This window comes from Tripterygium wilfordii, chromosome 2, assembly GCF_013401445.1.
Source record: "Tripterygium wilfordii isolate XIE 37 chromosome 2, ASM1340144v1, whole genome shotgun sequence".
NCBI lineage: Eukaryota > Viridiplantae > Streptophyta > Magnoliopsida > Celastrales > Celastraceae > Tripterygium > Tripterygium wilfordii.
Window position 1 is genome coordinate 10,952,830 of NC_052233.1, and position 27,911 is coordinate 10,980,740.

The 27,911-nt window shown below is 37.3% G+C and overlaps 5 protein-coding genes across 6 annotated transcripts; 3 read left to right on the forward strand and 2 right to left on the reverse strand.

The window, feature by feature from the left end:
• Positions 1 to 349: 349 nt before the first annotated feature.
• On the forward strand, positions 350 to 6,754 carry LOC120012799 (serine/threonine-protein phosphatase 2A 65 kDa regulatory subunit A beta isoform-like). Its single transcript, XM_038864306.1, has 13 exons — positions 350 to 495; positions 1,078 to 1,496; positions 1,885 to 2,131; positions 2,823 to 2,935; positions 3,160 to 3,239; positions 3,591 to 3,732; positions 3,871 to 3,951; positions 4,220 to 4,324; positions 4,597 to 4,779; positions 5,535 to 5,627; positions 5,990 to 6,129; positions 6,235 to 6,301; positions 6,412 to 6,754. Exons 2-13 carry the CDS (start codon positions 1,104 to 1,106, stop codon positions 6,529 to 6,531), a joined length of 1,764 nt encoding a protein of 587 aa, XP_038720234.1. The 5' UTR covers positions 350 to 495; positions 1,078 to 1,103; the 3' UTR covers positions 6,532 to 6,754.
• Positions 6,755 to 8,898: 2,144 nt separating this feature from the next.
• On the forward strand, positions 8,899 to 9,667 carry LOC120012822 (protein PLANT CADMIUM RESISTANCE 12-like). The gene is made up of 2 exons (XM_038864358.1): positions 8,899 to 9,290; positions 9,372 to 9,667. Exons 1-2 carry the CDS (start codon positions 9,095 to 9,097, stop codon positions 9,464 to 9,466), a joined length of 291 nt encoding a protein of 96 aa, XP_038720286.1. The 5' UTR covers positions 8,899 to 9,094; the 3' UTR covers positions 9,467 to 9,667.
• Positions 9,668 to 10,333: 666 nt separating this feature from the next.
• Positions 10,334 to 14,879, forward strand: LOC120012805 (GDT1-like protein 4). Its single transcript, XM_038864335.1, has 13 exons — positions 10,334 to 10,598; positions 10,721 to 10,789; positions 11,353 to 11,412; positions 11,507 to 11,554; positions 11,998 to 12,086; positions 12,183 to 12,219; positions 12,303 to 12,350; positions 13,620 to 13,688; positions 13,772 to 13,816; positions 13,915 to 13,976; positions 14,108 to 14,180; positions 14,284 to 14,375; positions 14,602 to 14,879. The coding sequence occupies exons 1-12, from the start codon at positions 10,581 to 10,583 to the stop codon at positions 14,353 to 14,355; spliced, it is 690 nt and encodes a 229-aa protein (XP_038720263.1). The 5' UTR covers positions 10,334 to 10,580; the 3' UTR covers positions 14,356 to 14,375; positions 14,602 to 14,879.
• Positions 14,880 to 15,024: 145 nt separating this feature from the next.
• Positions 15,025 to 17,166, reverse strand: LOC120012812 (ATP-dependent Clp protease adapter protein CLPS1, chloroplastic-like). Its single transcript, XM_038864348.1, has 3 exons — positions 17,011 to 17,166; positions 15,880 to 16,030; positions 15,025 to 15,503 (listed from the first exon to the last, which is right to left on the reverse strand). Exons 1-3 carry the CDS (start codon positions 17,072 to 17,074, stop codon positions 15,242 to 15,244), a joined length of 477 nt encoding a protein of 158 aa, XP_038720276.1. The 5' UTR covers positions 17,075 to 17,166; the 3' UTR covers positions 15,025 to 15,241.
• A 441-nt stretch (positions 17,167 to 17,607) lies between these two features.
• On the reverse strand, positions 17,608 to 26,797 carry LOC120012785 (mediator of RNA polymerase II transcription subunit 25-like). 2 transcript variants are annotated; one of them, XM_038864292.1, is made up of 15 exons: positions 26,385 to 26,797; positions 25,868 to 25,898; positions 25,282 to 25,342; positions 24,950 to 25,080; positions 24,473 to 24,682; positions 24,307 to 24,372; positions 23,767 to 23,977; positions 21,274 to 21,341; positions 20,299 to 21,153; positions 19,593 to 19,646; positions 19,418 to 19,446; positions 19,092 to 19,160; positions 18,903 to 18,987; positions 18,499 to 18,585; positions 17,608 to 18,191 (listed from the first exon to the last, which is right to left on the reverse strand). In XM_038864292.1, the coding sequence occupies exons 1-15, from the start codon at positions 26,483 to 26,485 to the stop codon at positions 17,808 to 17,810; spliced, it is 2,442 nt and encodes an 813-aa protein (XP_038720220.1). In that variant the 5' UTR covers positions 26,486 to 26,797; the 3' UTR covers positions 17,608 to 17,807. The 2 variants fall into 2 exon arrangements, with proteins under 2 accessions (XP_038720220.1, XP_038720212.1); XM_038864284.1 differs by having other exon boundaries at positions 25,282 to 25,345; positions 26,385 to 26,796.
• Positions 26,798 to 27,911: the final 1,114 nt, after the last annotated feature.

Below are 27,911 nucleotides of genomic sequence, written 5' to 3' on the forward strand. Positions count from 1 at the left end.
TAGATTTACCTCTTGGGTACCAATAACTGATATGTCTAAATCCTGGACTAATCATGTAAAACCTGTAATGGTCACTGGCCTCTGGCATGCTTCTTACCATGTTGGAGTAGGTCACCATATGATGCAAACTCACATCTGCATCTTCATCATATTCAATCCCAAGTTCTTCCTGCATCAGTACAAACATCTGTTAAAAACATGCCATGGAAAAAAAAATCCATGCTTGCAGCTTCCATAAATGTCATAGATCAGAGAACCTTGAATTCTTTAACATCCATGGGCGAAGATCTGCTTGTCTGCATTTTTTGGGCTTGTAATACTCCATTGTTGTTGGGCTCTTAGTGACTGGGCTTAGGTGGTAAGAGGCAATATAGTTGGAAATCAGAAATCTCTACAGAATTTAAGGGGAAAAAAATTCATCTCGCTCTCCTTCCCTCCCCCTCCCTTTTCTGCCTCACTCTCATCAAAGCAGCCGGCGGGAACGCAATTAGACTGGTGAGATCTAACTCTAGTTTTTCCCCTCATCGGGTTGTTCTAAAATTGTGAACATTAGGTTATTTCTGTTTGGTTGCCTAGAAAAAGGGGAGAATAGAAGAAATTAATACCTTAAAATTTCCGATTGTACAGAAGTTGCGCCTCTATTATCGTTTCACATATAGTCGAATGAATGCTTGCGACATCATTACCAATAAATCTATACCTTCAGATCTTGTCGCTTTGAGTCCTTGCAATTTTCAATTATGCTACAGTTAATCCCCAAAAACTGTATCATTATGGTGAAATTAATTAAAATCTTGCGATCTTATTATATGTAAAAGTTGAATTGAATGTCTATGGTTGTTGAGTTCGAGTAATTGGTTGCATCTGCATGTAGTACTTCTGTTTCTATGGCTCGGGAAGGAAAAAGATTCTATTCGTTATATGCAACATACTTTCAGTTTTGCACTTTTACTGCGTCAAAATAAATTATTGTGATGATACTCTGATAGTTGCATCATTTATTGTCTATTCAATCCACTCTAGAATCAGTTTATGGTTTCCGGGATTTCTATGTTTAAACTTAGGGTTCTGTTACAGTGCATATCAAGAAGCGCTAAGGTGAAATGTCTATGGTTGATGAACCACTATATCCAGTAGCTGTTCTCATAGATGAGCTTAAAAATGATGACATCCAGCTTCGATTGAACTCAATCCGTAAGCTGTCAACAATTGCTTGTGCTCTTGGTGAGGAGCGGACCAGGAAGGAACTCATACCATTCCTAAGTGAAAACAATGATGATGATAATGAGGTGCTTCTTGCAATGGCGGAAGAGTTGGGTGTGTTTATTCCATATGTCGGGGGAGTGCAACATGCCCATGTTTTACTTCCTCCTCTGGAAACCCTTTGCATTGTTGAGGAAACCTGTGTGAGAGACAAAGCAGTGGAGTCATTGTGCAGAATAGGTTCTCACATAAGGGAGAATGACTTGGTTGACTGGTTTATTCCTCTGGTCAAGGTCAGTCAAATTCCTATGCTAAATGGGTGTGACTTTTTGAATGCTATTTCTTTGACATTTTAGTTTTAGGTACAGCTGCAAAAATGATTCTTTGCTGGTTATCTCTTTCCAGCAAGTCATTGTGTTCTGAGTTGTCACCAAGTCATTGTTTAGTTTAAGTTGTTAAGGTTTACCTTACCACTTGAGAGCGTGACATATATTATATTTATATATTTATATATAGCGTTTAGGAGAACTTACATGCGAGAAACGTAAAGTAGGAAGGCCATTGGTGTATCATGCTGCGTGATTTGGAATGCAGCTCTTTCGCATTCATTTCTTTATGTATAATCTTTTTTTATTTACTTTAATGCGTTGCTTTGTTCAAGCTTTGCTTTATAATCTACAGAGATTGGCAGTTGGTGAATGGTTTACAGCTCGAGTTTCTGCATGTGGTCTATTTCATATTGCTTACCCAAATGCCCCGGAAATGGTGAAGACGGAACTGCGATCAATATATGGGCAGCTGTCTCAGGATGACATGCCAATGGTTAGGAGGTCTGCTGCTTCTAATCTGGGAAAGTTTGCTGCAACAGTTGAACCTGCTCATTTGAAGTCTAAAATCATGTCAATATTTGACAATCTTACCCAGGATGGTGTGTAGTTTATGTGTTTCATAAATTTTGATGGTGCCTGTTAATTTCTCTCAGGTTCTTAAGTCATCATTTAAGGGATCATGCCAACTTATCTCATTGCTAGTTGTTTGTTGAATGAAGTGTGTTTGCACAGTGGTGCCGTGTCCATTGATTTAGTGAGTGATGGTCCCTAGGATAACGTATACAAATGTGAAAATATTTTGTTCCATATAAAATTTGACCCATTCAAAAAAAATTGTCTTTCTACTTGGAACTTCCAAATGCTGACAAGGGGGATTTATGGATTTTAAATCCTTCAACCATTAATCAGACTGTTATGTGGATTGTAAATGCAAATTAGGGATGAGCTATTAGCTGAAACCACAAAAGTGCAAAAATAAGATGTCAATCATATATTAATTGAATGTGGAATGAGGGAAGGCCATAAATTTAACACGGTCCACAACCCAGCTGGCCTTTGGAACTTGCTCGCCTAAAAGGTTTCCAACTCAGCTGGTGCCTCGGCGCGCCTTGGCGACACTGGTGCATAAATAACTTAGTGTATACAATGTAATGGTTCTACCATTTTATTCTGACTGAGCATATGCATTATCAGTACACATTATGTCTTTCAATCTTTGCAGTAAGTTTGTGGTGTATACATAAATGTACAACTACATCTGCTTTTTTTTTTTTAAAACGTTTATCTCAGATCAAGATTCTGTACGGTTATTGGCTGTTGAGGGTTGTGCTGCTCTTGGCAAATTGTTGGAACCTCAGGAGTGTGTTGCATATATTCTCCCTGTTATTGTCAATTTCTCTCAGGTACGTAATGCTGGATATTTTAATTTGTTAAGTCAACAAGAAGTTTTATAGCTTCTAAGACAAAAAGTTTTATATTGTTGCCAAAGTTTTGTATAGTTTTTGTTATTTTGAGATATTTATATGCATGTTATTTTGAGATATCTACATGCAATGTGTTCCTCACCAGCTTACATTAACCATTATTATGATTTTATCATTATTTTTCTTTAATTGTTTTTGAACAGGATAAGTCGTGGCGTGTGCGTTATATGGTTGCAAATCAATTATATGAGCTTTGTGAAGCTGTAGGGCCAGAACCCACGAGGTATATCCAATTTGAACCTCCTGTTCTGTTCCCCTTATTTTAAATAGATGCCATGACCATGGATGTCTTTGACAAAGTGTAGTCTATACCATTTATTGCGATTATTATCTTCAGGATTTATTGGACCTTGTAAGTGTTCACAGACGTGTATACCCATAAACACGTACTCTTGTTTGACCTTGTAAGCTCGTTTGTATATATCATGTTTCCATTCAAAAAATACATTTGTATATATCAGGTTATTTATTTTGGCTTTATTTTTATGTATTTTTAAATTTACTGTGTTTGGTGATGCATTCTTTATGTTTGCCTGTGATTGTTGTTGAAAGTTTTGATAAAAAAATTTTGAAGGACGGACTTGGTCCCTGCATATGTGCGGTTACTTCGTGATAATGAGGCTGAAGTACGTATTGCAGCTGCAGGCAAAGTAACTAAGTTTTGCCAGATCTTAAGTCCCAATCTTGCCATCCAACATATTCTCCCCTCCGTGAAGGTGCTTTAATGTATATACGTAAACATATATATGTGGATTGAAGTTTTCACTTGGCTGAGACGTTTAATGCGAGAAGAGAAATTGCATTTCATTATATAAGCATTTCTTCGCATTCTTTGCACCACTTTTTTTTGGCAGGAATTATCATCAGATTCTTCCCAGCATGTGCGCTCTGCTTTGGCCTCTGTTATAATGGGAATGGCTCCTGTGTTAGGGAAGGTAAGTCTGCAATGTTATGCACTTTACAGTCAAGAAAATATTTTAGTATTGAGTATAATTCGAGACATCATTTTTATTTAGATTATTTGAGGAGCTTTCTTCCGACGGAAATTATTTGAGGAACTTTTGAACTGATATGAATTAACTTATTGTCATTTATACACAATTTATTTCTTTAGATTTACGCCTTTTTGAATTTCATGATGGTATCATTTAAACATCATTTTGTGCATAGCTCATTCGGACTTGATATTTGTTTTAAATGCAGGATGCAACCATCGAGCAACTTCTTCCAATTTTTCTCTCCTTTTTGAAGGATGAATTTCCCGATGTACGCCTCAACATTATCAGCAAGCTTGATCAAGTGAATCAGGTTCGTAAATAAGGGAGCTAACCTCAGCCTACTGGCTCGACGTTTGACACTGAATCATGAAAATGATATTTGAAACTTATTGTTTGGCAGTAGGTTTGCTTCGGGATTTAAGTCCAAACTCATAATATCGTTACACTTATCTTAAATGCATTTCTGCGCTATTCAAAACAATATGTTTCCCACACACTGTTCTTCACAAAGACTGTTCTACTCAAACATGTGTTTCTTTGTTCATTTGTTGTAGAAGATGTTGAATGAAAATGTTTGTGCAGGTTATTGGAATTGATTTGTTGTCCCAATCATTGCTACCAGCCATTGTTGAGCTTGCAGAGGATAAACATTGGAGAGTTCGCCTTGCAATTATCGAATATATTCCTTTGTTGGCTAGACAGTTGGGTGTAGGGTTTTTTGACGATAAACTTGGTTCCCTTTGCATGCAGTGGCTGCAGGATAAGGTCTGTCTTCTCCTTTCTCGTATATTAGCAGTTTAAAATTAAGAAACTTCCATATTGCTTTAACTGATTTCATTCAGAAGAAATGTTCAATTAATCAACTTTCGTTCATGATAGTTTGATGCTGAATTGATCAACCTTTGTTCATGGTAGTTTGGCATTTGTGGAGAACAAGCACTGGATAAGGCCATATGACATGTGCAATATGGAAGTTTCTTAATTTTAAACTGCTGATATACGAGACAGGAGACTTTTGTTCATGGTAGTTTGATGCTCAATTGATAAACCTTTGTTCATGGTAGTTTGGCATTTGTGGAGAACAGGCACTGGATAAGGCCATATGACATGTGCATAGGAGAACTTGCATGTTCTGTCATTAACATGAAATCACTGATTGGTTGCGACTACGTTATGTTTGCATTTTGCTTCTTGTTTTGTTTTGCTGTCTTCTTTGGGTTGCACCCTCGGTGCCGTTAATAAAAAAAATTTCTTTTCAAAAAAGTTTGCATTTTGTTTCTTTTTTTTTAAGTCTCATTACTGTTGGTTGGTTTTTGTATACATGTGGAGTATTTGGGGGGGGGGGGGGGGAATACGTTATGGTCACGCTTGACTTGCATACTTCCAAAATTTTCCTATTGTATATGTTGTCCTCAGTTAAATTTTTAGTAGGTGTATTTGTTATAAATATTTGAGTATCATGGGGTCATGAAGTGAGTTTTATCCAATTCTGGAAGAATTTTGCTTGGTTTCCTTTGCAGGTTTACTCGATTCGAGATGCTGCTGCTAACAATTTAAAACGCCTTGCTGAAGAGTTTGGTCCGGAGTGGGCAATGCAGCACATAATCCCTCAGGTTTGTACAATGAGTTGGACCTTCCCTTTATAACAGCTTTCCCATCAGTTTTTAAGGGCTTAGCAACATGGAAAATGATAATAAGATAGGGATTGCTGTGATGAATTCGGTTCTGGCATCTGCAACCTTGCTTTCATGCATAAATGATAAAACTGCTTAGATCTTGTAGAAATTGCTTCCTTTGACTTGGTATTTATGCCTGGCATCTTGCAATGAGATTTTTAGAGTCTAAAATAATGATATGAAAGGTGCTGAAGTAATTTTTGAATGCTTGAATTGCACACACTCTCATGTGTGAAATCTCTCTGTGTTTGTTCTTCTTTGTAGTCTAGAGTCATTGAAGTTGGTATTTCACTTTTCAGGTGCTGGAGATGGTAAACAATTCACATTATTTGTATCGGATGATCATTATATATGCTATCTCTCTCTTTGCCCCTGTTATGGGCTCAGAAATTACATGTTCTAAATTGTTGCCAGCAGTCGTCAATGCATCAAATGACAGGTATCTGTATAATAGGAACCCGATGTAGAGGATTTTATATTCTACATTGATGATTATCGCCATTTTTATGGCTTCTGAATGCATGTCTTAATCTTAAATTTGCAGAGTACCCAACATTAAATTCAATGTGGCAAAGGTGCTGCAGTCCCTGATTCCCATAGTTGATCAGTCGGTGAGTGCTTATTTGTCTAGCTTTATAATTGTTTAATACATCTGTTTTTGTTTCTTTTTTTTTTGATTAAGTGCACCCTTCTCTGATTATAAAAAAAACGACTGCAAAAGGTGGTGGAGAAGACAATTCAACCCTGCTTGGTTGAGCTCAGCGAGGATCCAGATGTTGATGTCCATTTTTTCGCCAACCAAGCGCTGCAGTCGATTGATCAGGTCATGATGTCTAGCTAGCAACATTGTCGTTATTGTGAATGTAAGCTTGTTTTGAAGACACTATGGCAACTGTTGGTATTCAGTTTCTGCTGATCATATTAGCTCTCTCTCCCAGACACTCTGTGTGGTGCTACATTTTTATCTTGTCAATTTGAATTGGTTTGTAAAGTGATTTTGCCCATCCTAGTCCACTTGCTTCGAACCATGCGCAGGCTAACCATGGTATATTTAAACCGTCTTTGTTTGTCTTTGGTGAACGACAGAAACCGAACTATACCCCCACATGAAGCCCACGTGAAGACCACCACATGCAGCGTGGGTCTGTTCCCATGATAAAGCCTAAAAGACCAAAACAGTACATACTGATGGAATCCCTGGACCCGCAAACGGAACTGGCTGGTCCCAAGTGGCTAATGTGATGTCCCGATCACCTTGTCATTTCTTTTGTTTGGATAACGATTGTAAAAGAAAAGAAATAAAATTGATTTAATTTAATAACTGATCCTTGTTTTTATGTTAAAGTCTTATCTATAAGGATAAAATAAATTTTAAATTTATAGATAACCTAATTTTCTCTTCCATTCCGTTCAAATGATCCCATTTTAGAATGAAGTATTTTCTCTTCAGATATCTTCAAAACTATCCAAACAAGGTAATTGAAAATTCTTCTCCTCTCTCCTTTCCCCGAAATCACTCAATCTAAACACACCCTTGCGGAAGTCCTAATAATTATAATGTCTCTGTTAATTGGAAGGTCAAACTAATTAGGTTAGTTATAGAGTACTGACAAATGATCGAGCATCACACATTTGAATTAACAGTATATTTTGGACTGGAAGGTTAGGTTAGGTTAGGTTAGGTTAGGTAGGTTTTTTTCCCTATAAATACAATCATTCATCACCAAACTCTTCTCATAACAAACATTGAGCACTCTCTTCTTCCTACACCATTAATTCTTCTTCATTATTCTTGCCGCAAGAACAAGAAAATGGAAGAAACAGATGTGGAGGAAGAGAAGAAATTACAACATGAAGATGAAGGTAATTACTAACTTACCATGGAAACTTAATTTCTAGCTAGGGTTATGGCAGCAAACATGCCTGTTGATGGCTAGGTTTTCTTTGACATGTTTATAACTCCTGCTCCTCCATTAATGGAACTCTCCATATCAATATATATGTCTCTTGGGTGCTTGGGTTTTTGTCATATAAGATGACTACAAAAGGTACTGCAGATATTGATATAATGATATGAACTTCATCAATTTATTACTATTGCAGGAACAGGACCCTGATACTTCATTTGGAATACTCATTTGAGCAAGATGTTGTTAGCTTCCCTTGTTTTCATTTGGAATACTCATTTGAGCAAGATGTTGTTAGCTTCCTAAATAAGGGAAGCATGAGGCCAATGTGCTTCAAGGCTACCTCGACCTCGGACCTTCAACAGGGTCGGTGTAGTTCCAGCTATAATGACAGACGACACATACTTTTAGGGTTATCAAACTTTCACCTATTTTAAATATATGGTTGAAGGAGCTGTAAAATTGAACTATTGGCTTAAAACATTGCATAAAGAACAAATAGTATCATGCCAGACCTTTTTTAACTTTGCATGTACTCATTCCTATCAACATAATTGTTTGAGGCCTACATATATTAATACCAATAAAAATCTTATTTTAATTACTTGATATTGATGAATGAAACCTAGCCACTTTTGTTGCTTCTCTTAATTTATTTGGATTTGTATGATTTTACAAGTGAATGTGTGGGTAAAATCTGCATATATCCGGCATGTTCTCGAATCTCAACTCCGTTCATTGCGGTAGTCTTGTGTGCACCGGGTTTGGTAACCAATGGTGACGTGAATTTCCATTGTATTAAATTAATTAAATTAAAAAACAATATTAATGGAGAGTCGTTACATTTTATAATAACCATATACAGCTAGATATGGTATTGACAGGTAAAAAAAAGTGTTCTTCGTCGTTAATTAACTGAAATTTTCTGACTGTAATTCCATCAGGTTCTGTACAAAAACAACAAATTAGTTAAGATTAAAATCGTTTTCATAACTAATCCCTTCACGGCTTTAAAAATCAACGCATGCAGATCAGTCGGGCACACCAACACCGTCTTCCCTTTCGTTAATCCCTCTCCATACAATCTTAAAATTTTGTCTAACAAGTGAAAGAAATATGCACAAGCAAGGATCCTATTCTCCCTACATTACACACCAATCCGAAGGGCTATGGACCTCCGGCCTCTGCGAATGCCACCGAGATCCCTATAATTGTGAGTTAATTAGGCCTTGTACGATCATGTTTCTGAAATTAATGAATCTAGGTTGCTTAATTAATTGACCTTTTAATTGAAGGTTGCTTCACTATTTTCTGTCCATGGGTGGTCGCCGGCCGGATTGCTGAAATTGCCGATAGAGGCGGTACAGGTAGACAATCTGTAAATTCAATCTCTAATACATAACTCTTTATTTGTCATGTATAATTAAGAGCATGCAAGACACTGAATTTTACATTGTTTCTTGGTATTTGACGAGCACATAGGCATGTTTTGCTGCGATGTGCGTGTTCTTTGTCCTTGAGAACATGCTATGTGGCTGCCTATATAGTTGTATGAACCGTTCAAAACTGCGCAGCCACTTTTCGCTGCCGGACGCTCCGTGCGCAGATTTCTTGGTGCATTGCTTCTGTAGTCGTTGCGCTCTCTGTCAAGAGCACAGGGAACTCAAAAACCGCGGAATCGATCCATCTCGAGGTAAAATCTCACTTAGCCTTTGATAATGTTCGTCATCGATCTTATTTGCTGATCCATATATGTGTTTTGTGTGTTGGTAAGGTTGGGAAGCCAATGTTGAGAGATGGAACCGGGAGCAGATTACGCCGCCGATTGTTTTACCAGGCATGAGTCGCTTAGAGTTGCGCAACAGTTGAAGCTGTAGATGTGGTCGTGTATTGCCTCATGACTATTAGAATGGGAGCAAGAATGATGCAGTCGAAAACGCAACACTAAGATTAAACTTGCGTTTAAACCTTAAAACACATGAAATTGGAATCCACCATAGAAAGAAGCAATCTCAAATATTTTTATATAAATGTGGAATTATCTCTTAGTGGCAAGTCATAAAACCTCAATGACTGAAAAATGTAGTACCCCTATCCCTCATGAACTAAAAATGTATTTAACCAATTAGCCCTATGATTAAATTATTATATAAGCCACTTGGTGGCAACCCACGTCATCACCATTCACATCTAGGTGTTGTTTGGTTCGAGGAATCTAATTTTTAAGGAATAGTTTTTTTTTATAATATGGATTTCTATGTTTGGTTGATGGAATCTTTGGAATTTAAAATTTCAATGAAAACTAGATTCCTCTTTTAGGAGGAATTCTCTTTTTTTCTCAAAAGAAGGAGGAAATCAAATAAATATTGTTATTTTTACGTGAATGAAACGAGCCATCAAATATGACAAATTGCTTATTTGGACTCTTTTTTTATATGACAAATTCTCTATTTAGACTCTTTTTTTTTTTTAAATTGAAACATAATGGATTCAAACCCGAACCATCAAAATGATACGCATCATTATTATCACTCCACTAATAGTTGCTCGGGTGTGTATTGCCTTTTTGGACTTTACTAAAGGAGAATCACAATCTTCGATATTTTTATACAAAATAAATAAATAATTGTTATAAGCGTGTCTCTCACTCAATTATAAAAGTGTCATGACAATTAATTAAAACTCATTATTGGGTATTCAGGAATCTGGACTGGCACTTGTGCTGTATTGTTCAATCAACCAGTACATTATTAATTGTTTATTAGGACACTAATTAAAATTTTAATTTAGGGTTATTAAATTTAACTCTATTCGCGTTCATTGATTCATTCACGAATCAGGCATCGAGAATTTACTTGCGTGAAAAAGAAGAATATTTCCTTTTCCATGGAGTATTAGAGACCACTAGACCACAATAGACGAGAGAGTCAACCCTTCTGAGTCTTTCATAATCTCTGCAAAATCTTGGCTTAGGGGAGTCAAAATGAGCTCAGTGTTACAGGTAATTGATTCGGTCTATGAACCATGCTTGTTTCGTTCGATTCGGAATTGTTTTCTTGATTTCGAGCTTGTTTTTATAGTTTGTTTTTAATATAAATTTAATATTTGGTTTTACTGATTTAGGGCTTTACGAAGTCTCTTGCCATCACTATGCTATCGGAAATCGGCGACAATACGTTTTTTGCCGCCGCGGTAAGTGTTTTTATTTGATTGGCGAGTGATTTGGATTTGATTAAGCAATATTATGGTAGTAAAGAGAGGATGAAAGCATAATTATGACTGATTTTGAAAACAACGGATAGTGTATAAATGTTCCATGTACATGATTGTGGATCTTGTCCCTCTTTTGTTGGTTTGTTTCTGGAATTGCATATTGCCTTGATGAATATAAGCAGTAGCTGTATTAGCTATATGAACTATGAAGCAAAACAACTGGGGATTACAAGAAGAAGAAAGCAAAGGCATATGATCTAAACCTAGCACTTTTAGCTTGGTCCTAGCATGATTGTGTCTTTCGTGATTATAATATTTGCTAAATTTGATTGAGAGGCTTAAATGCAATACACAATACAATAAATGGCTGCGTCTCATTCATTTTTGACTTGCGCTAAAATCATATTCGTTGCGGTGCGGCTGAATTTCCCATTAATGTGATATTTTGAGAGAGAAACCACGACATGGATGTTGATTTTCTACTAATTAGGGACGAGCTGCCCAAATGCTTTTTTATTTGACATATTCTTGGTTGTTTCAAGATATTGGCAATGCGTCACCCAAGGAGATTTGTTTTATCAGGTTGCCTAGCGGCTTTAATTGTAAGTTATCATTTCCAATTTATTTTGTATTTCCAAAACTATTCTGTTCATTCTTTCTATGGTATACTTACCAGAAGTTTTTGCTTTTTTCTAGGTGATGACGATTCTTTCTGCCCTTGTTGGTTGGGCTGCTCCAAATCTTGTATGTACCTCATTTGCGACCTGGAAATCCTTATTTTCTTTTCCTTCTTTGTAGATGCTTAGAGGAGACGCACGCCCCAGTGATAGTATTGATGAACTCCATCTCCACTAGATAAAATACTAAACTATCTTCTGAAAATACGTAAATATGTAATAGAGCAAATCTAGGGCACTGGTGTTGATCTCAAGCTTTTCACGAGGACTTAAAGCCTCTATGGGAATCAATGGAAAATTTTACCAACTAGTTTAACTCTTTTGTGCTTCTGACTATTGATGATATTGTTGAGCTTCTGAATGTGTGGATCTCATTTCTATTCCAAACAATTCATTACTGTTGACAATTAATTTAATTTGACTAGTTGATCATCAATTGTCTATAAGTGCAAGCTCGTAGTATCTTGTATTAATTTTCATTTACTCCTTCACGAATGTTAATCTATGCAGATCGCTCGTAAATGGACCCATCACATAACAACATTGTTGTTTTTTGGATTTGGTTTGTGGTCGTTGTGGGATGCATTCAGGGGCGAAGGGTAATGATTTGCCCTTACCATTTTTTTTTTGTTGCTAAATCTTGCATTCCAATTCATGTTTGGATTAATGGAATCTCATTTTGCTATATTCAACAGGGAGGCCGAAGAGTTGGCTGAAGTTGAAGCAAAATTGGTTAGTTTTTGTTGTTGTGAGGCTCACAGCATTACAAAAAAAAAAAAAATTAATTTGAATTTTGAACCGTGTTGTATAATCAGGATGCTGACTGGAAAGCTAACAAGGGAACAGCAAAAGACGGCAGCAAGGTATTGCAGTCGTACTTCAGTTTCATGAAGAGTAACAACTAACAATACCCACTTTTTTTACCTTAAAGTTAAATATATCTAGTGCATGTGATCTCTGCTTTAGATTCTGCATTGCCAAAAGGTCCTCTGTTTCTTCTGAAGTTAAATGACACAATTGTCCAATTAGTTTGTTGGTGGAACCCAAAGACCAAAAATAATTCTGGTATGCATGAACTTATGTCAGCTAAACAAAAAATAATTCTTGGAGAGGTAGAGAGTTGTCCTGCTAAAGCTATCCTCAACTTGTTCCATGATGTAGAGTAAGAGAAATCCGGTGGGTGGGCCTGTAGTGATAACATCATAATGTCAGTAAAATTCTACATATAAGTTTTGGTCGGAGTCTGACATGGATACGTGCGGACACGCTCAAAATACGTCTGGGATACGTGAAATTGAGTATCCGATTTTTTTATTTTTATTTTAATTATTGGACACGTTCTAGACACGCTTGGATACGTTATTGGACACGCTGCAACCCTAGCTGCCCCAACCTTCCCAAACAGAGACCAAACAGAGGATCGTGTATCGGCAACCTTCTTCGCCGATGACCAAACAGAGATCGCCGAAGGCCAACAGAGATGAGAAGAACCAACGAACCTCTTCGATTTCTGACCTCCGATTGATTTAAAGTGAAGAACTTTTAACAGAGTTAGAAATAGAGTGAGTGACGAAGAAGCTGGAGGTAGAAGAAGAAGTGAGATGTACACCAACCTCTTCATCTCTGATTGCTTGGTCTCTCTAGCTTGCCTGCCTTCTCTCGAACCTGCTATCTCTGTCCCTAGTGACCTAGTGGGGTTGTTGTCTAATCAATATAGTCTTGGGCCTTCAAATCAGTCTTAGTGGGCTTTTATACATTTGGGCCTCCAGTGAAGATAAATGTTAAGTTTTAGTATTGGGCTTCATTCTTTTGGGCCTCCAGTAAAGACAGTGATACATATATATATATATATATATATATATATATACACACATATATATATATATACACACATATATATATATACACACACCTATACATATACATATACATATGTATATATATTATTGAACGTGTCCCCAACGTCTCTGTATCCTACTTTTTTGAAAAATCACGTGTCCGCGTGTCCGTGTCATGTCATATCCGTGTCTGTGCTACATATCAGGATGCTCATATCTTGACTAGAGAGCAAGCCGCATGATAATCCTGTCTCAACCCATAAATATCTTTTAATCTATAGTTTGAATTCTCAGGCTGATGATGATTCGAAAAAGAAGGGGCGGCCATTTCTCTCGCAGTTCTTCTCTCCCATATTTTTGAAGGTTGTAATTTATTTAAAATATGAATTATCACACTTCTGCAAGGTGATGTTTCTCAAACCAATTTCATCATGTGATTTTTATAGGCATTTTCAATCACTTTCTTCGGCGAGTGGGGTGACAAGAGCCAGGTAAGCATCTCCACAGGCATTGCTTATCTGTGTGCATTTATCATTGCACTGGTATTTCTTCGTGGTTTGGTGCTTTCCACTGATGATTTCCATTTCAGCTCGCTACCATTGGTTTAGCCTCAGACGAGAATCCATTTGGGGTGGTTCTCGGTGGAGTTCTGTAAGTTCTATTTAAAGATCTGTGTGTAATCTTTTTTTTCTTTGTAGAAGTTTAGGACCACTTTAGGTTACTGAAATTGTATGAATATAGTCATCTACATATTTATTCTTGCTGCTTGTTTCTTATCTTAGGGGACAGGCATTGTGTACAACTGCTGCTGTCCTTGGAGGAAAGAGCTTGGCATCTCAAATATCGGAGAAATTAGTAATATACAATTAAATTCTAATATTTTTTCTTGTTGGAATGAGGATTTTAGCTTATGATTTTACTTTGTTAAGCAGTTTGTAATGCTAAAGGTCAAATGCAGGTTGCACTATCAGGTGGCGTTCTTTTCATTGTTTTTGGGATCCAGTCCTTTCTTTCAACGGTGGAGTCTTAGTGTCCAACATCTTAACAATGGTTAGTAATTGTATCTGATATTCTTTGCATGATATTTAATATCGTTTAAAATAGATTGGTGTTTGGTTTGTGAGGAAGAGCCTAACAGTTTGAGGATTTGAACTATGTTTTCATATAATATTACCCGAATAAGTCTCTTATTGAATATCCCCTTTTTTCTTCAACCGACTTACATTGACATGGCGATTAGTTTTCATTTTTCTTAATTCTTTCTGCTTGCGTGCAGGATTGAAAGCGGGGTTAGGCGAATTAGAAACTCCAGAGACAATAATTGAATTGTCATTTGGTGCTTGAGATTATCATTTTCTAGGAGGCTGATGAAATTTCATCAGAACCAACTGATTCAAAGCTGTAATATTGCTCAGAAGGGCCAGGATAAGTTAAATTGTGGCATCCTTGGCATAGCTGATAGTAGTGTTTCTTTCTCTCTACTATTGTTCAATGTCATCTGAATTATATTTGTTAGATCTTGGTATGTCCATCTCAGACAACCCCTTTTGAGAATCTCAGACCTACTTTTTGTATGTTCATCATCTCACCCAATGGCCAACGACCTGTTGTTAGATAGGAGATACACCCCCCTATGTTGGACTAGCGGATCAATCAATCTCGCATAGCTGCTCAGTTCGAGTGTTCATGGACCAGTACATTTCAAAGAATACACATGAACTACCTTTAATTCCGAGTAATAGAAGTATACTTACACAGCTTTTATTCAAAATTATCACCATCCTTGTCCTCATCTTGATGATAGGATGACCAAATTTTCACAGACATTGGCACTACTGAGTTCTATACACTGTAATTCTGAGAATGATATATTAACAGCTACAGGTTCATATGGATCTCTAAATATAAGCCTGTCTTCAACAGCCACCACTTGCAGGTTCTACTGAACTCATTAGCCCATTACCCCTCAAATGCTCGCAGTGTTCTTCCGCATCAGCCTGAGAACAAATAATCACCACAGCCAAACCGTTGATATGAGCCTCTTGCATTATGTTAACTGCATTGTCAACGGTCATTCCTGGAATAACCTTCATCAGAACTTGTACAACATACTCGCGTTTGTTGAAGTTGTCATTATGCAGCATAACACGGTAAGGAGGAGCTATTTTCCTAGATTTCCTGGCATATCCACAATGGTGGCATGGTCACCAAAAACAAGACAAAAACAGAACACCAACGCATCCAAGCAAATAACGCACATTCCTTTGCGAGGTATTCAAGGAATGACCGAACATATTATCGTTATCTAATCTAAATCACTTTGAATTAACAATTGAACGAGAACTAAATGGAAATGCCCCTGGATCAACTCGAAGTTGGTTTCTATTTATCGAGAGGTTGAATTAACAATTACACTCTCTCTCAAACACATATTATTGAAGATATCCGGCTAATAAAAAAATCACACAAGCAGAAAGTTAACGTACAGAACAAATGTTGAAACAATGATCTTCAAAAACAGCATAAAAAACAGCCTAAATATTATTGGATATACCTCACATCAAATTCTGATTCACGGCCAGGTGTGGTTCTCTCAATAACTGGCCTCTCTAATACCCCACCTCCTTTGCCTGCTACTGTTGCTGATACTACCATGAGAGTTCCACGATGGGCGCATGACCCTTTACAAAGAGAGTTTTTGTCCCCTGCCATGGTAATGTTAACAAGATCACTATGCCGAATTATAATAAGTACAACTATAAAGAGTATCAAAGTAATTTCCATGCACCTGAATCAAGTCCACAGGCAAGGGGAGGAAGATCAAGATGAAAAACAGAGAACGGCAATACAAAAATAACAGAACTAGGCACTAGCTGCAGCATAACAGAAGAAGCCTGAGACAGAAAGTCTTCCTTTTCTTTTTTGTTAAAACAGGGTTTTCAAAAGACAATGTTCAAGAATGAATTGACTAATGCACTAATATTCCAAATATTAGCTCATGGAAGGCACATTTTCAAGTTCACACAATTTAAGCCCAATCAAACTACTAATGAGGAGGAGAGATCAGAGATGAGACATCATAGATTCAAGTTTCGGAAGAACATTTATTCTTTAAGTGAAGATTAGATCTATTTGAATATAATCATGAAAGAATAGACAAAACAATGATAAACAAACTACGAAAGTAACAGTAACAATTCGAACATAATACCACTAACAGCAACAACAAACAACAAGAAAATCCTAGCTGTAGCAGAAAAGAGCATACAAAAATGTGAAAGTACCTCCAAGCAAAACTACCCATCAAATTTGGGAATCCAAAGCCCCCAACTTCATGCAAACAATATACTGGGTTCTAAGAGAACAGTTTGCCAGAACAAACACATAAAAGGACATAGAAAAAAAAAATCATCAGATAGATTTCTTCTTCTTCCTTTCTCTGGATAAGCGCAAATTGTTCGATAAAATTTAAAATAAAAAAAAAAAAAAGCAAGCCGAAATCACATATTCCCGCAAAAATCAAATATGGCATTCTGATTGAAATCGGCCGCTTCACTACATTAGATATTCCCAAGCACGAGAATTTCAAAAGGAATAAAGAAAAAATTACCATCGAACAATCAACACCACCTTAAAAAGATCAAAAATAGAAAAATAAAAGAAGAAGTGAGATGGAAAGGAGTACCTGGTTTGGGGTTGAAGGCGTGATTAGGTGAGAGAGCAAATCTCCCACAAATAGCAGTCTCCATACCTCTCTCTCTCTCTAAATGAGAAATGGTTATTGCTTGTTTTCCATTTCCGACGACCAAATAATTAAAAAAGAAAAGCAAATAATAAACTGGTGGTGGTGCTCAGTCGGTACCCTAAGGCGAGAGAAAAAAAATCAAAAAATGACGTCGTTTTCCTTCCTTTGCAAAGTATCCTAAAACACATCGTTTTGCAAAGCAATCTCTTCACGAAAAGCCATTCCCTTCTGCATAATGTATCAAGGGCATTAATAAAGTAGGAAACAACTGCACCATTCCACATTGCTATTCTGGATGGCTTTTTCAGGAAGTTGATGGAGTTATGGGTTGAAAGCATTAGATGAAATCTCTCTTTTAGGCTTTTAGCTAATCATTCATTGAATATTATCTTCACCTACACATCATAGACTCATAGTGATTATGGTCTATTTGGTTGCTGCACAGCACACACTCCTGGAAAGTTCATAATTCAGATATTTCACCACTTTTTAAAGGTCTGGAATTGTTTTCTGATGTGTGCCTTTGTCCTACCCATATATATGCTTTTATCACGCTTGTGGTATTCATGGGCGAATCTTACATTCCGAAACAGAAAGCAGGGTGTCTACACACGCCATACGCAGGGTCCCGTAGGTTCTATAATTCTCTGAGTCTTATAACAGTGACCATCAATATGCCTAGAACTCATTTCCTTGCGTTAGTGATACATTGTGTTTACGATTGAAGGGAGTTCTATTCAACTCATAAACCCACCTCCAGGGACGTTATTAGGTGGTCCTTGTGATGAAACCTGTCCCTGGGAAACCAACTGTGACCGTCCTGAACCTTGAACATGAGATTGACCCATTCCTGTCCCAACCATTTGTTGCTGTTGTGGAAGCTGCTGATGTTGTTGCAACTGATGGAGCGGCTGCTGCTGCTGCTGCTGCTGTTGTGGCATTTGGTTAAGCTGTTGCTGCTGCAGTTGAGAAAGCTGTTGCTGTTGCTGTTGTAGCTGCGGATGCTGCTGTTGCATTTGAGAAAGCTGTTGCTGTTGTAGCTGCGGATGCTGCTGTGATTGCATTTGCTGTTGCAATTGTTGCTGCTGACTGGGTATCTGTGGCCTAAACACAACCATATCCTACGACAGGGAGAGTTCAGGTTAATTAGAATGCAAAATTCTGAGTTAAATCAGCTTTCCAATCAACATCCTTGCTCCGGAGACTTCAATTACATGGATCCGTCAACACAAAAGCAAATTGTTTATGCAGCAAAGGTATTTAAGTTCTACAGGAACACTCAAAAATAAAAACTTATTTTGCAGGTTGCTATCACTTTTATGTTGGGTTGAAAAATGATCATAGGAAAGAGAGCTCACAGATGCTATTAAGCTGTACAAAAGCTTATATCAGTTGTAGAAGAAAGTAATTAAGAGAACAAAATCTCACCCCAGGAAAGAGCATTCCAATCAAGCGGAAGGCTTTGTCAGAAATAGATAGCAGCAACGTTTGTGATGGTAATTGGATGACTGCACACTAGAGAAATTAAGATGGACAGTTCAGCGTCAGAGCCATATAACATTAATAAGTCATATTTCACCTGTACAAAGGCTTAAAAGAAAATAATTGTGATTGAAAAAAAATGTCCCCACTGCCCCTTTTTGAAGGACGAGAGATATGATGAAACACATTAATTACATTCACAAGGTTCATTTGCAAGTTTTTATGTGATTCCAAGCACAGGAATGTAAAGATCAATACTTTGAATAAAGGCCAGGAACGCAGGAAATACTAGAAAATCGGCCATCTTATGACTGATTGAAAAAGGCAGACAGGTAACTAAAGGAACTTACAAGTTTCTTTTCCTGCAGCTGGGCAAGAAACCCATGCTGATTCAATGCCCGAAATACCAGAAAATCAGCCTTTCCAACATATTGCCTAGAATTAAATGAGAGTGAAATCGAAATGATCAGAAATATAATAACATCAAAAGTGTACTCGAGAACAACCAAGATGAATATATTCAGGTGCGCAAACATTACTTGTTATTCATGTGGTCCTGAGATATGAGCCTAACTATCTGCATCGTTGGTGGCCAGTTAGCTGCAAGACTGGGAATGACAAAAAGAGTTCACCTAGCTGGACAACATAAATTGATATTCGCATATCTCTATTCCAAGTTTTGTGGACAAGAACAGAAGAAATCCAGCTAAATGCAGGTTTATGTGATATAAGGAATTTAAAGACTCATTGAAAAGCAAATTAATGAATGGAGAAAACTCCCTTTCGTTTAATTTATCATTTCCTGAATAGCAGAGAAAGTCCATTGATAACTTTTTAAAGGGAAAAAATATATATCCACACTTACTTCTCAGCAGCCGAAAAACTTCTGTAGCCCTGCCACAAAAATAACAGGGCATAAGGTTCATGCATAAAAAGGGTGTAAGCTAAAGTGGATGAAATGTTGACCGAACGTATTTATAAAAATATTTCATAGGTTCTCTTCATTGGAATTAACACGAATCAGGCTTTGAGAAACATACTTCAAGTCTGGTGATAAATACTGGTTGCCCTTGCCTCTGCCCAGACAAGTTTCCCTGCATGTGATTTTCACAGATAAGAAAATTAGCGGATCCACAATTAGACCATACTCAGTGATAAAAGGGCCAACTACAAATCACATTTCTCTCTTTGTGGCATTCAAAAACAAATTTAATAAACAATTACAAGTGTTGGAGTGTATATAAATGATTAAATTCGCCCCCACCTAAAAGGTTAGCCTATTGGGTGAAATCGTAATTACAAGACTTGAAGACAATTTATCCCCTCCCCTCCACTACAGCGAGTGGTCAAAAGATTTCTGGGACCTGGCTTGGAAGCTTATGGGCATTAATTGGATCATATCTAATACCCTAGAGGATGAACTAAAGGCCTGGACATTACCATGCAGTAGCAAGGAAGAAATAAAACTATCTCCAGGGTTGCTTTGGTTGCATGCTGGAACATCTGCATGAAGAGAAATAAGAGAGTATCCGAAGACTTGGAGACTCAGCTAGGAAAGGCTTCGAACAAATGGTTTAACACTTATTCATCATGAAGTAGGGTCGTCAACGTATTAGAATTGATGCATCTTATTTTCACTGACTTTTTGTCAGTGTGGGTGCCCAGCAATAAAATTTCTTTTGAGCTCAAAATTGGCATTGACATTTCCATCCACCACCAGGGAATCAAAATATACGCTAGACTTACCTCCCAGACTTTAATATATTTTGATTGTGCAGCCTCGCCGGACTGCAAGGCACTTGATGTCTGTTGTGACAATGGCATACTAACTGCTGAATTGTTGCTTGCAACAAGTTGCTGGGTCCCCGGTTGTCCTTGTTGAGTCATTCCCGGCGTAGGAATCATCATGCCAGTTCCAGAAGAGACACCTGATGGACCAAGACCCCCCATCATGCTCTGATTCAAGCTAATACCACTTTGCACAATTTGTCCTCCTGAAATATTTCCTTGGCTCATGCCAGGCACGGACTGTCCCACACTAATGCCTCCTTGAAGATTTCCCATTGGTTGTGAGCTCCCAGGGTTTGAATTTCCAGGCATATTAGAAGTTGCAGAAGTTAATGAACCAAGACCTGAGTTCTGTGGACCTTGTGAAGTTGCTGCAAGAGCCCCTGTCCCTGTTACTGAAGTGATGGCTGATTGCCCAGAAGAAAAAGCAGTTTGAGCAGCTGGCATCGAAGATGCCATTCCACTGGATATCATGTTTGACATATGCATGGCAACAGGAGTTTGACCCATGGATGGGAGTCCAATAGAAGTGCCTCCAGTTAGAGCTGCAGAGTTCATCACTCGTGCTTGAGAGAGATTGTTCAGAATGCTCACATTTGCAGCAGCAGGATGTACAGGACGGAGGGACTGTGGCATTCCACTGACAATAGGTTTTACTTCTTGCACATTCTCGCCATTTGTGATAATGTCATGAGAAGCAGAAGATGGTGACGAAGTTTGCAAGCTTGGGACACCTTGCGAAGCAGGGCGGGCAACGGTCGGAATTTGTGGACATGTAGGTTGACTTCCCATGGAAGTGATAGAGATCGGCTCCTAAAGGAATTTATGTACCCATAAAAACATACGTAAGGATTTCAGTGAACTACTATACAAACAAACTATTTTATAGTAAGACACCAAATATTTTAACACTAATGGATGAGAATCCCTTACAACTTTAACAGTGGCAGTAGCAACATTTCCACCAGAAATTGTTTGCCTGTTCATGACCGATCCATTCACTGATAATTAAAAGGGAAAAAAAGATCAAGAAGAAAAAAGTAAGTCCTCCAGAAACAAGAATATTAGGTAAAGGTTTATTAGTGGCAGATAATAGCAATACATCTGATGTGTCCACAGCAATCCAATATAAGGTACAACCGCAAAAGATAGACGGATTTGAAGTAGAAGACATTGCAATCAACATATAAGCCAAAAGGTATACAGATGTGAATTGGAGAATGCGCCATAGCAATAAGTAAAATTACAGAGATAATTTTCCTCAATATATATTATAAAGTAAATCTATGTTGAGGTACTTTGAAGCAAGTAATTCTAAAAAATAAAGACAACAGACTAACAGTTTTCACAGACACAACCTGGCAAGATGCCACCTCAAAATTACAAAAGGGCAATGTTGCCGCCTAGCCTAATCCAACATAGGGATGGCAACGGGGCGGTGCAGTCCGCTTTCCAACCCAGCCACCCCATTAAATGGAAAGCCCACACCATGCCAACTCCATAACCCATTAAGGGCTAAAAACATTTGTCTCATCGACACCCCAATTTCAAAGTACACAAATTTGTCCCCACCGTGACCTGCCCCACAACAAGTGAGACAACATCAGTTACCCAAAGAAAAGGGAAACAAATTAAGAGCAGAAAGAGAAAAATCTAGATCTTATATAAAAGAATTTTGTCCATTTTGCAAACCCGTTCTCAAGAACATGAAAACCGTGATGAGTCTGTATGACAGAAATGTTAGGATTTGAGGAAAACACACCAAAGCTAACACATTTGGAAAATTGAAACGAACTCACACACCTTCTGTGATGACAGGGAAAAGATTCTAGCTTGTAGGACCAAGGAAGTAAATTTGAGTTCAATGGGGAAGAAAGACAGAACACAGAGGCTTGGAGGTGAAACTCCTTCCCACACTGATCTTCAAGAAGTCGCAAGAGAATTAAAAGTCCAAAACCCAAGGTAACTTCAGGCTTTTACACATTGAAATATTAGCAAAGTAATTTTCTTTTAATTCCTTTAACACATACTAAAAAACATAGGGTTTAGATTAGACGAATTCTATATTTTGTAATTCTTTTTACTGATAAATATGTAGTTAATATATTACCATATAAGACAATATAACCTCCAAAAGTAGCCTTCTTCAGCTGTGAAGTAGCTTGAGGAAAAATATTAAATACTGACAAACAGAAAAAGAGGGGTCTCAACCTTGCTAACAGATGCCTGATTGGCAAAAATGATGAAGAATATGTTAGTCATATCATACTGCATTGTAACTGGACCAGGAGAGTTCGGATAACAACTTGGAATCAGATGACACACAGTTGGGTTTATGTGAAGAGATATAGCTTTACAACTGACAACTTGGAGCAAAATAACCATACACAAAACTAAGTGAAAAGCTGTTTAGCTCATCCCTTTATTCAATTGTTGGTTAGTTTGGAAGGAGAAGAACCTCAAAATTTCGAGGACAATGAGAACTCTTTTGATATCTTGATGGATAATTGGCTTAATACAGTAAAGTTTTGGCTTAATGCCCATGGAATAATTTACTCATTGTCTTGTAACTGTTTCTTTGTTAGCACCTCCTTGGTGCTCTTTCCATAAGTTTCTCACTCAAAGCAAGAGAATATATCAAATATTACAATATACAGATATATACAGGTCACGGAGGGTGACCTAAACCCATCCCCATAATGGATTTACCCTATTTTCCAATGGCCTGCCACACAAACAAATCTAATGCCCCCGTCACTTGCCCTGTAAAGCGGGTTAATGGATTTCCCATCGCCATTCCTAATTGAGTCAAATTAATAAACAAATAGGAAACTCAAAAGTTTAGTTTAGAACATTTAAATAAATAGAGCATTATTGCAGGACGTTACTTGATTCATTACTTCTTTCTTCCATACAAAGAAGTTTGACTAACATACAGAAGAACCACAAAATCAATCATCTGGACTCTGAAGAACCACAAAATCCATGCAAACTAGTCTATCACAAAATCCATTAACAAAAATCGTCTTCATTACTTAGTTTAAGGGCAGAAGGACCACAAAATCCATACAAACTAGTCAATCACACCCAATAACAAAAATCATCTGAAGATCCAGGACATGCGAAAGAATAAGAACAAACAATGAGTTAAAATAAGCATTCACTTCATCCCTATTATTACGATCTAGCTGAGACGAAAAGAGAGGAACAACAGAAGCGTCCACAAGCCCAACACCTCTATAGATAGATTTTTTTACGTCTGTTTTAAGTACTTGAAACTTTACTGCTCCAGCTCTTGCAACAATTTGTTTGAGGCTATTACTTTGTCCTATTCATAATGTTCTAGCTTGCACCTCTTGGGTTCTTTAATAAAGTTATCATACAAAAAAAAGAAAAAAAAAAACAAACAAACAATGCATTAAAAACCTGCTGGAATTGAAGTTGGAGGTGCTCCTGTCACTGTATTAACAGAAGCTATATCCATCTTCAAGGGACTTTGGTTAGAAGCCAAATTTGTTACTCCAGGACGACTTAAAGCAGCACGAGCCTCCATGAAATTCTCCGACATTAGAACTAGAAAATGAGGATTTTTAGCACTGTCAACTGGAGGATCTGGAGTGCGTTGGTTGCACTTTCCCTACATCAACAAATCAATATGGTCAAAAAAACTAAATAAATATGGTCAGGAAAAACTTTTCCAAAAGTTCCATTAGGGATGAGAGCATAGTCATGCATACCAAGTAATAAGAGATTTTAAGACGCAATTGTTTCCCTACTCTTTCTTTCATTTTTCTCCCCACATATCTATATATCTTAAAAGAGAAAAATGATATAGCCAGTGTTTTTTAGCCCCTTCAACAGAGATTAAAGTTCAGCAGAATGCTTTACGAGACAGACGCCTTTGGAAAGGTCAATACAAGATAACAAAACGAAAACTAAGTTAAATGAAAAAACTATCTTCCTTACTGCATTGTAGATTGCTCTAAGTTTTGGAAGCTGTTTCGGGCAGATGACAGAAAGTGACACAGAGCACTGCATCAAAAACCACAGGACAATCAGCCAATGATGAATGACCCCATTAAAAAGGTGAGCGAACGTCAGTAAATCAAAAGAGAAAACAGTACAAAGTTACCTGGGCAAATGATTTAGCAAGTGTCTCAGCATCAGATAAACGACTTTCCGTTTGTGCTTCAATATTCTCACCCTGTTCCAAATTTTGCAATTGCGGCCTATAAACTGGTGTAGGCAAAGGGTAAGGGTTACTTGCAGCAACAAGAATGCAATGCCTTTGACATTCTATGGTTTGTTGAGCTTGAGTTCCACTTGGAGGAATAGGGAACATCTATGGCAGTTGAAATTGAGCATAAGAGTTTGTTGTGAAGGAAACAATATGGGGCACCATAGTATTGTGTGTAAAAAAAATTTATTTCAAAAGAATCTTGAAGAAAACCATAGCAATTCGCATAATATAGCTGTTAAATATTAAAATTTTAAATCAAAATTTTATAGTGGAACAAAATTTTAACTAATGAAGGGGGGAACATAACTTTATATTCGAACAAAAGATTTTAAATCCAAAAAAAATGTTTAAAATATCAATGTTGCATACCATTAGAGCTTCTGAAAGTCCCTCTGCAATTGCAGCGTCATTAAAACCACCACCACTAAAGGGTAGAGCTGATAGCCATTGTAAGAAGGTATCAACATTTCTTGTCCACCCACTCCGTTGTACTAAGCAAGCTTCATAAAAAGAGATCTAAGATTTAAAAAAAAAAATAACAGACGACTATTTAAGAATTCTAGATCCCCCAAACTAGTAAATCATGGTCACGTTTTGTCATCATAAGAATATCAAATGAAAAGGGGTTCTGGCATCATGATGCAATGAAAGATTAACAGAAACTAATTTGTATAAAATGGTACAAGGGGACAAAAGCATACCACAATAAGGTCCATGAGTATTAAATGAGACCAATGAGAACTCAGCAATTGGTGTGGAGAGCTTCTGTATAGATACAATTATGAACACAAACACAAACAAAATCAGTGATTACTGATATTAGCAAGCCAGAAATTTAACATCGGGAAAATCTTAAAATATTATCTGCCAATGAGTTTCAACTTCACTAAATAAGTTAGAGAAGTACCAAGAGAGAAAATATTCCATCTGAAATAATTCCATGGAATACCAATTTGGCTTACAAGGGCGCTTCAGTAATAGATGAAGTACGCATACATGAAATACAAGATGACAGGCTAAAAGCCCGAAATATTCCAAGATCAGTCAACGCCAACCAACTTTATTTTATGAATAACACTAACCAAAAACCAACTTAAACATAATCTTTGTCTTTTCCTTTAGAAAGTCAAAAGTCTTAAGATGTTGGTAAGCTTAATAAAAGTGACCCATGAGATCTGACCCACATTTTATTAACCACACTTCTAAGGTTCTTAATACATTTTGGGCCAAGTGGCAAAACAGAGATTTTGGTAACTTGATCATGAAAAGGGAGAAATAAACCCATACCTGTCCTGTTATCTCGTTAGCATAGAAAGACCTGCAGAAAATAAAGTATTAAATATCCGTGCCTTACAACAGCAAACCTATGATCACTAAGAATCAAAATGCCACAAAAACAAATCAAATGCGTTTTCATTCCGTTACAGCCACAATGCAAACTCAATAAAATAGTAGATCCCTACCGCAACCTTATTGATATGGCAGCTTTTGGCCACATTATATTGGGGATACAGATAAACTCAGCTAATGCCGACTTGAAGAACTAAAGGACAAAAAAGTATTAAGACTTCAAAACGACCAGTTTAAAACAGCAGAAGAATTTGAATACCTAAAATCACCCGACAATTTTCAAACGCTCAACATTACCTCAGTAATGTGAATTTCAAACTTCAATCTCACAAATTAAGTCGGTAAAACCGCAAAAGGTCCGTTTTAAAAAAGAAACCCTAACCTCGATTACATGACAAGAGTATAGAATCAAATTGTGTATGAAGAAGACAAAGTTTAAAGCGAGTCAATGAACCTGACAATCTTCTCGATATAATCAGAGAGGATGGTACGCCAGAAGGGGCCCATGGCCGCAGTCCCTTCAACGGCGATAATCAACTTCTTAAACTCCGCCATTGCTGGTGATGCGTAGGTCAGAACGTGAGTGAGCCTTTTAGCGCCGAAGATTCACTTCGTAGTTTTTCTTAGGGTTTTCAGGAAGCTCTGTAGCGAGAATATGTAACACTCGAAAGATATATGATCGTCGGACCACCTCGATTTCCTTTCTCAATACGCATTGTATGCACTCTTTTTCCCACCTGTGTTTGAACAGATGATGCCGGATTTCAGGATTCGGAGAGATCGCGAGGGGGGAATTTGTGCCCCAAAGCTTGGTTTGCAGATGCACGCGAAGGGCAAAATTGTCCAAGAGCTTGGCTTGGACGTCGAGCCGTTGTGGCATTCCATTTTCGTGTGCAAGCCACGTAGGATTAATTGGTAATACGGGTGCGTTTTGGGTTCGGGCTTGGGAATTTAGAATTTTAGCCCAGCCTCGCCCGAAATATATATTTCTTACACATAATATAATTTTTTTGTATTTTATATTTAATACTATTATTTTGTTATTAAACATATATTGAAGATTTGTATATTAATATAAAACTTTATCATTTATATAGCTCTCTTAAAATTTTACCTTGAGATATGAATTATTTTTTATTTTACTATAATATGTTCGGTCTCATGGACAAACTTGGGTCTGTGTAATTTTTTAAGGGCCGGATTTGGTCAAAATTATAGACCCAAAGCCCTAGGCCGGTCTTGGACAAAGTGAAAGGTAAACTTTAATCACCCTCTTAAGTTTACTAAAGACACATCATCAACTTATCTTTACAATGGGTGGTCAACTAAAATTTAGGTGTTTTTAATAAATTTAGGAGTGTAACTAAAGTTTATAAAAATTAAAACATATAGAGTCATGGCAAAGCTCTACCCATGATCACCCTTAGGTGCTAGTAAAAATGTATATAATGGTGCGGTTTGGCAGTGTGTTTGCACTGCGTTTAGGTGCATCTCACCTCATAGCACTACAGCTTTTTACCTCGCAGCATTTCACCTCACTCACAGCACTCCCAAACGCTTACAATATATATTGAATTGTCCCACGTAATCAAATTAGGTAAATTATTTTATTATAGATTAATATACAATGTAAATGTTAAGTGATTTTATATTAATATTATTAATCATCTAATATAACCGTAATTTAGATATGTCAGAAGCACCTCACAGCACCGCACAATAGTTTTAAAAGTGATGCGCCAAACAGCTTCCCATTTGAACTAACCTCACAGTATCATAGTTTTAGACCTCACAACACAACACAACAGTTCACAACACGCCCAAGCAGACACATTATAACAACCATGAACGACTTACGAAAAAAAAAATCAAAACGAACACAAGTTAAGAGACAATCTCGGGCGTGGTCCGTGTGGACGCCAGTGTCCACTTTTTGAGTAAGAAAATGAGCGCTGAAAAGTGCATAGCAGTAGGGCTCACT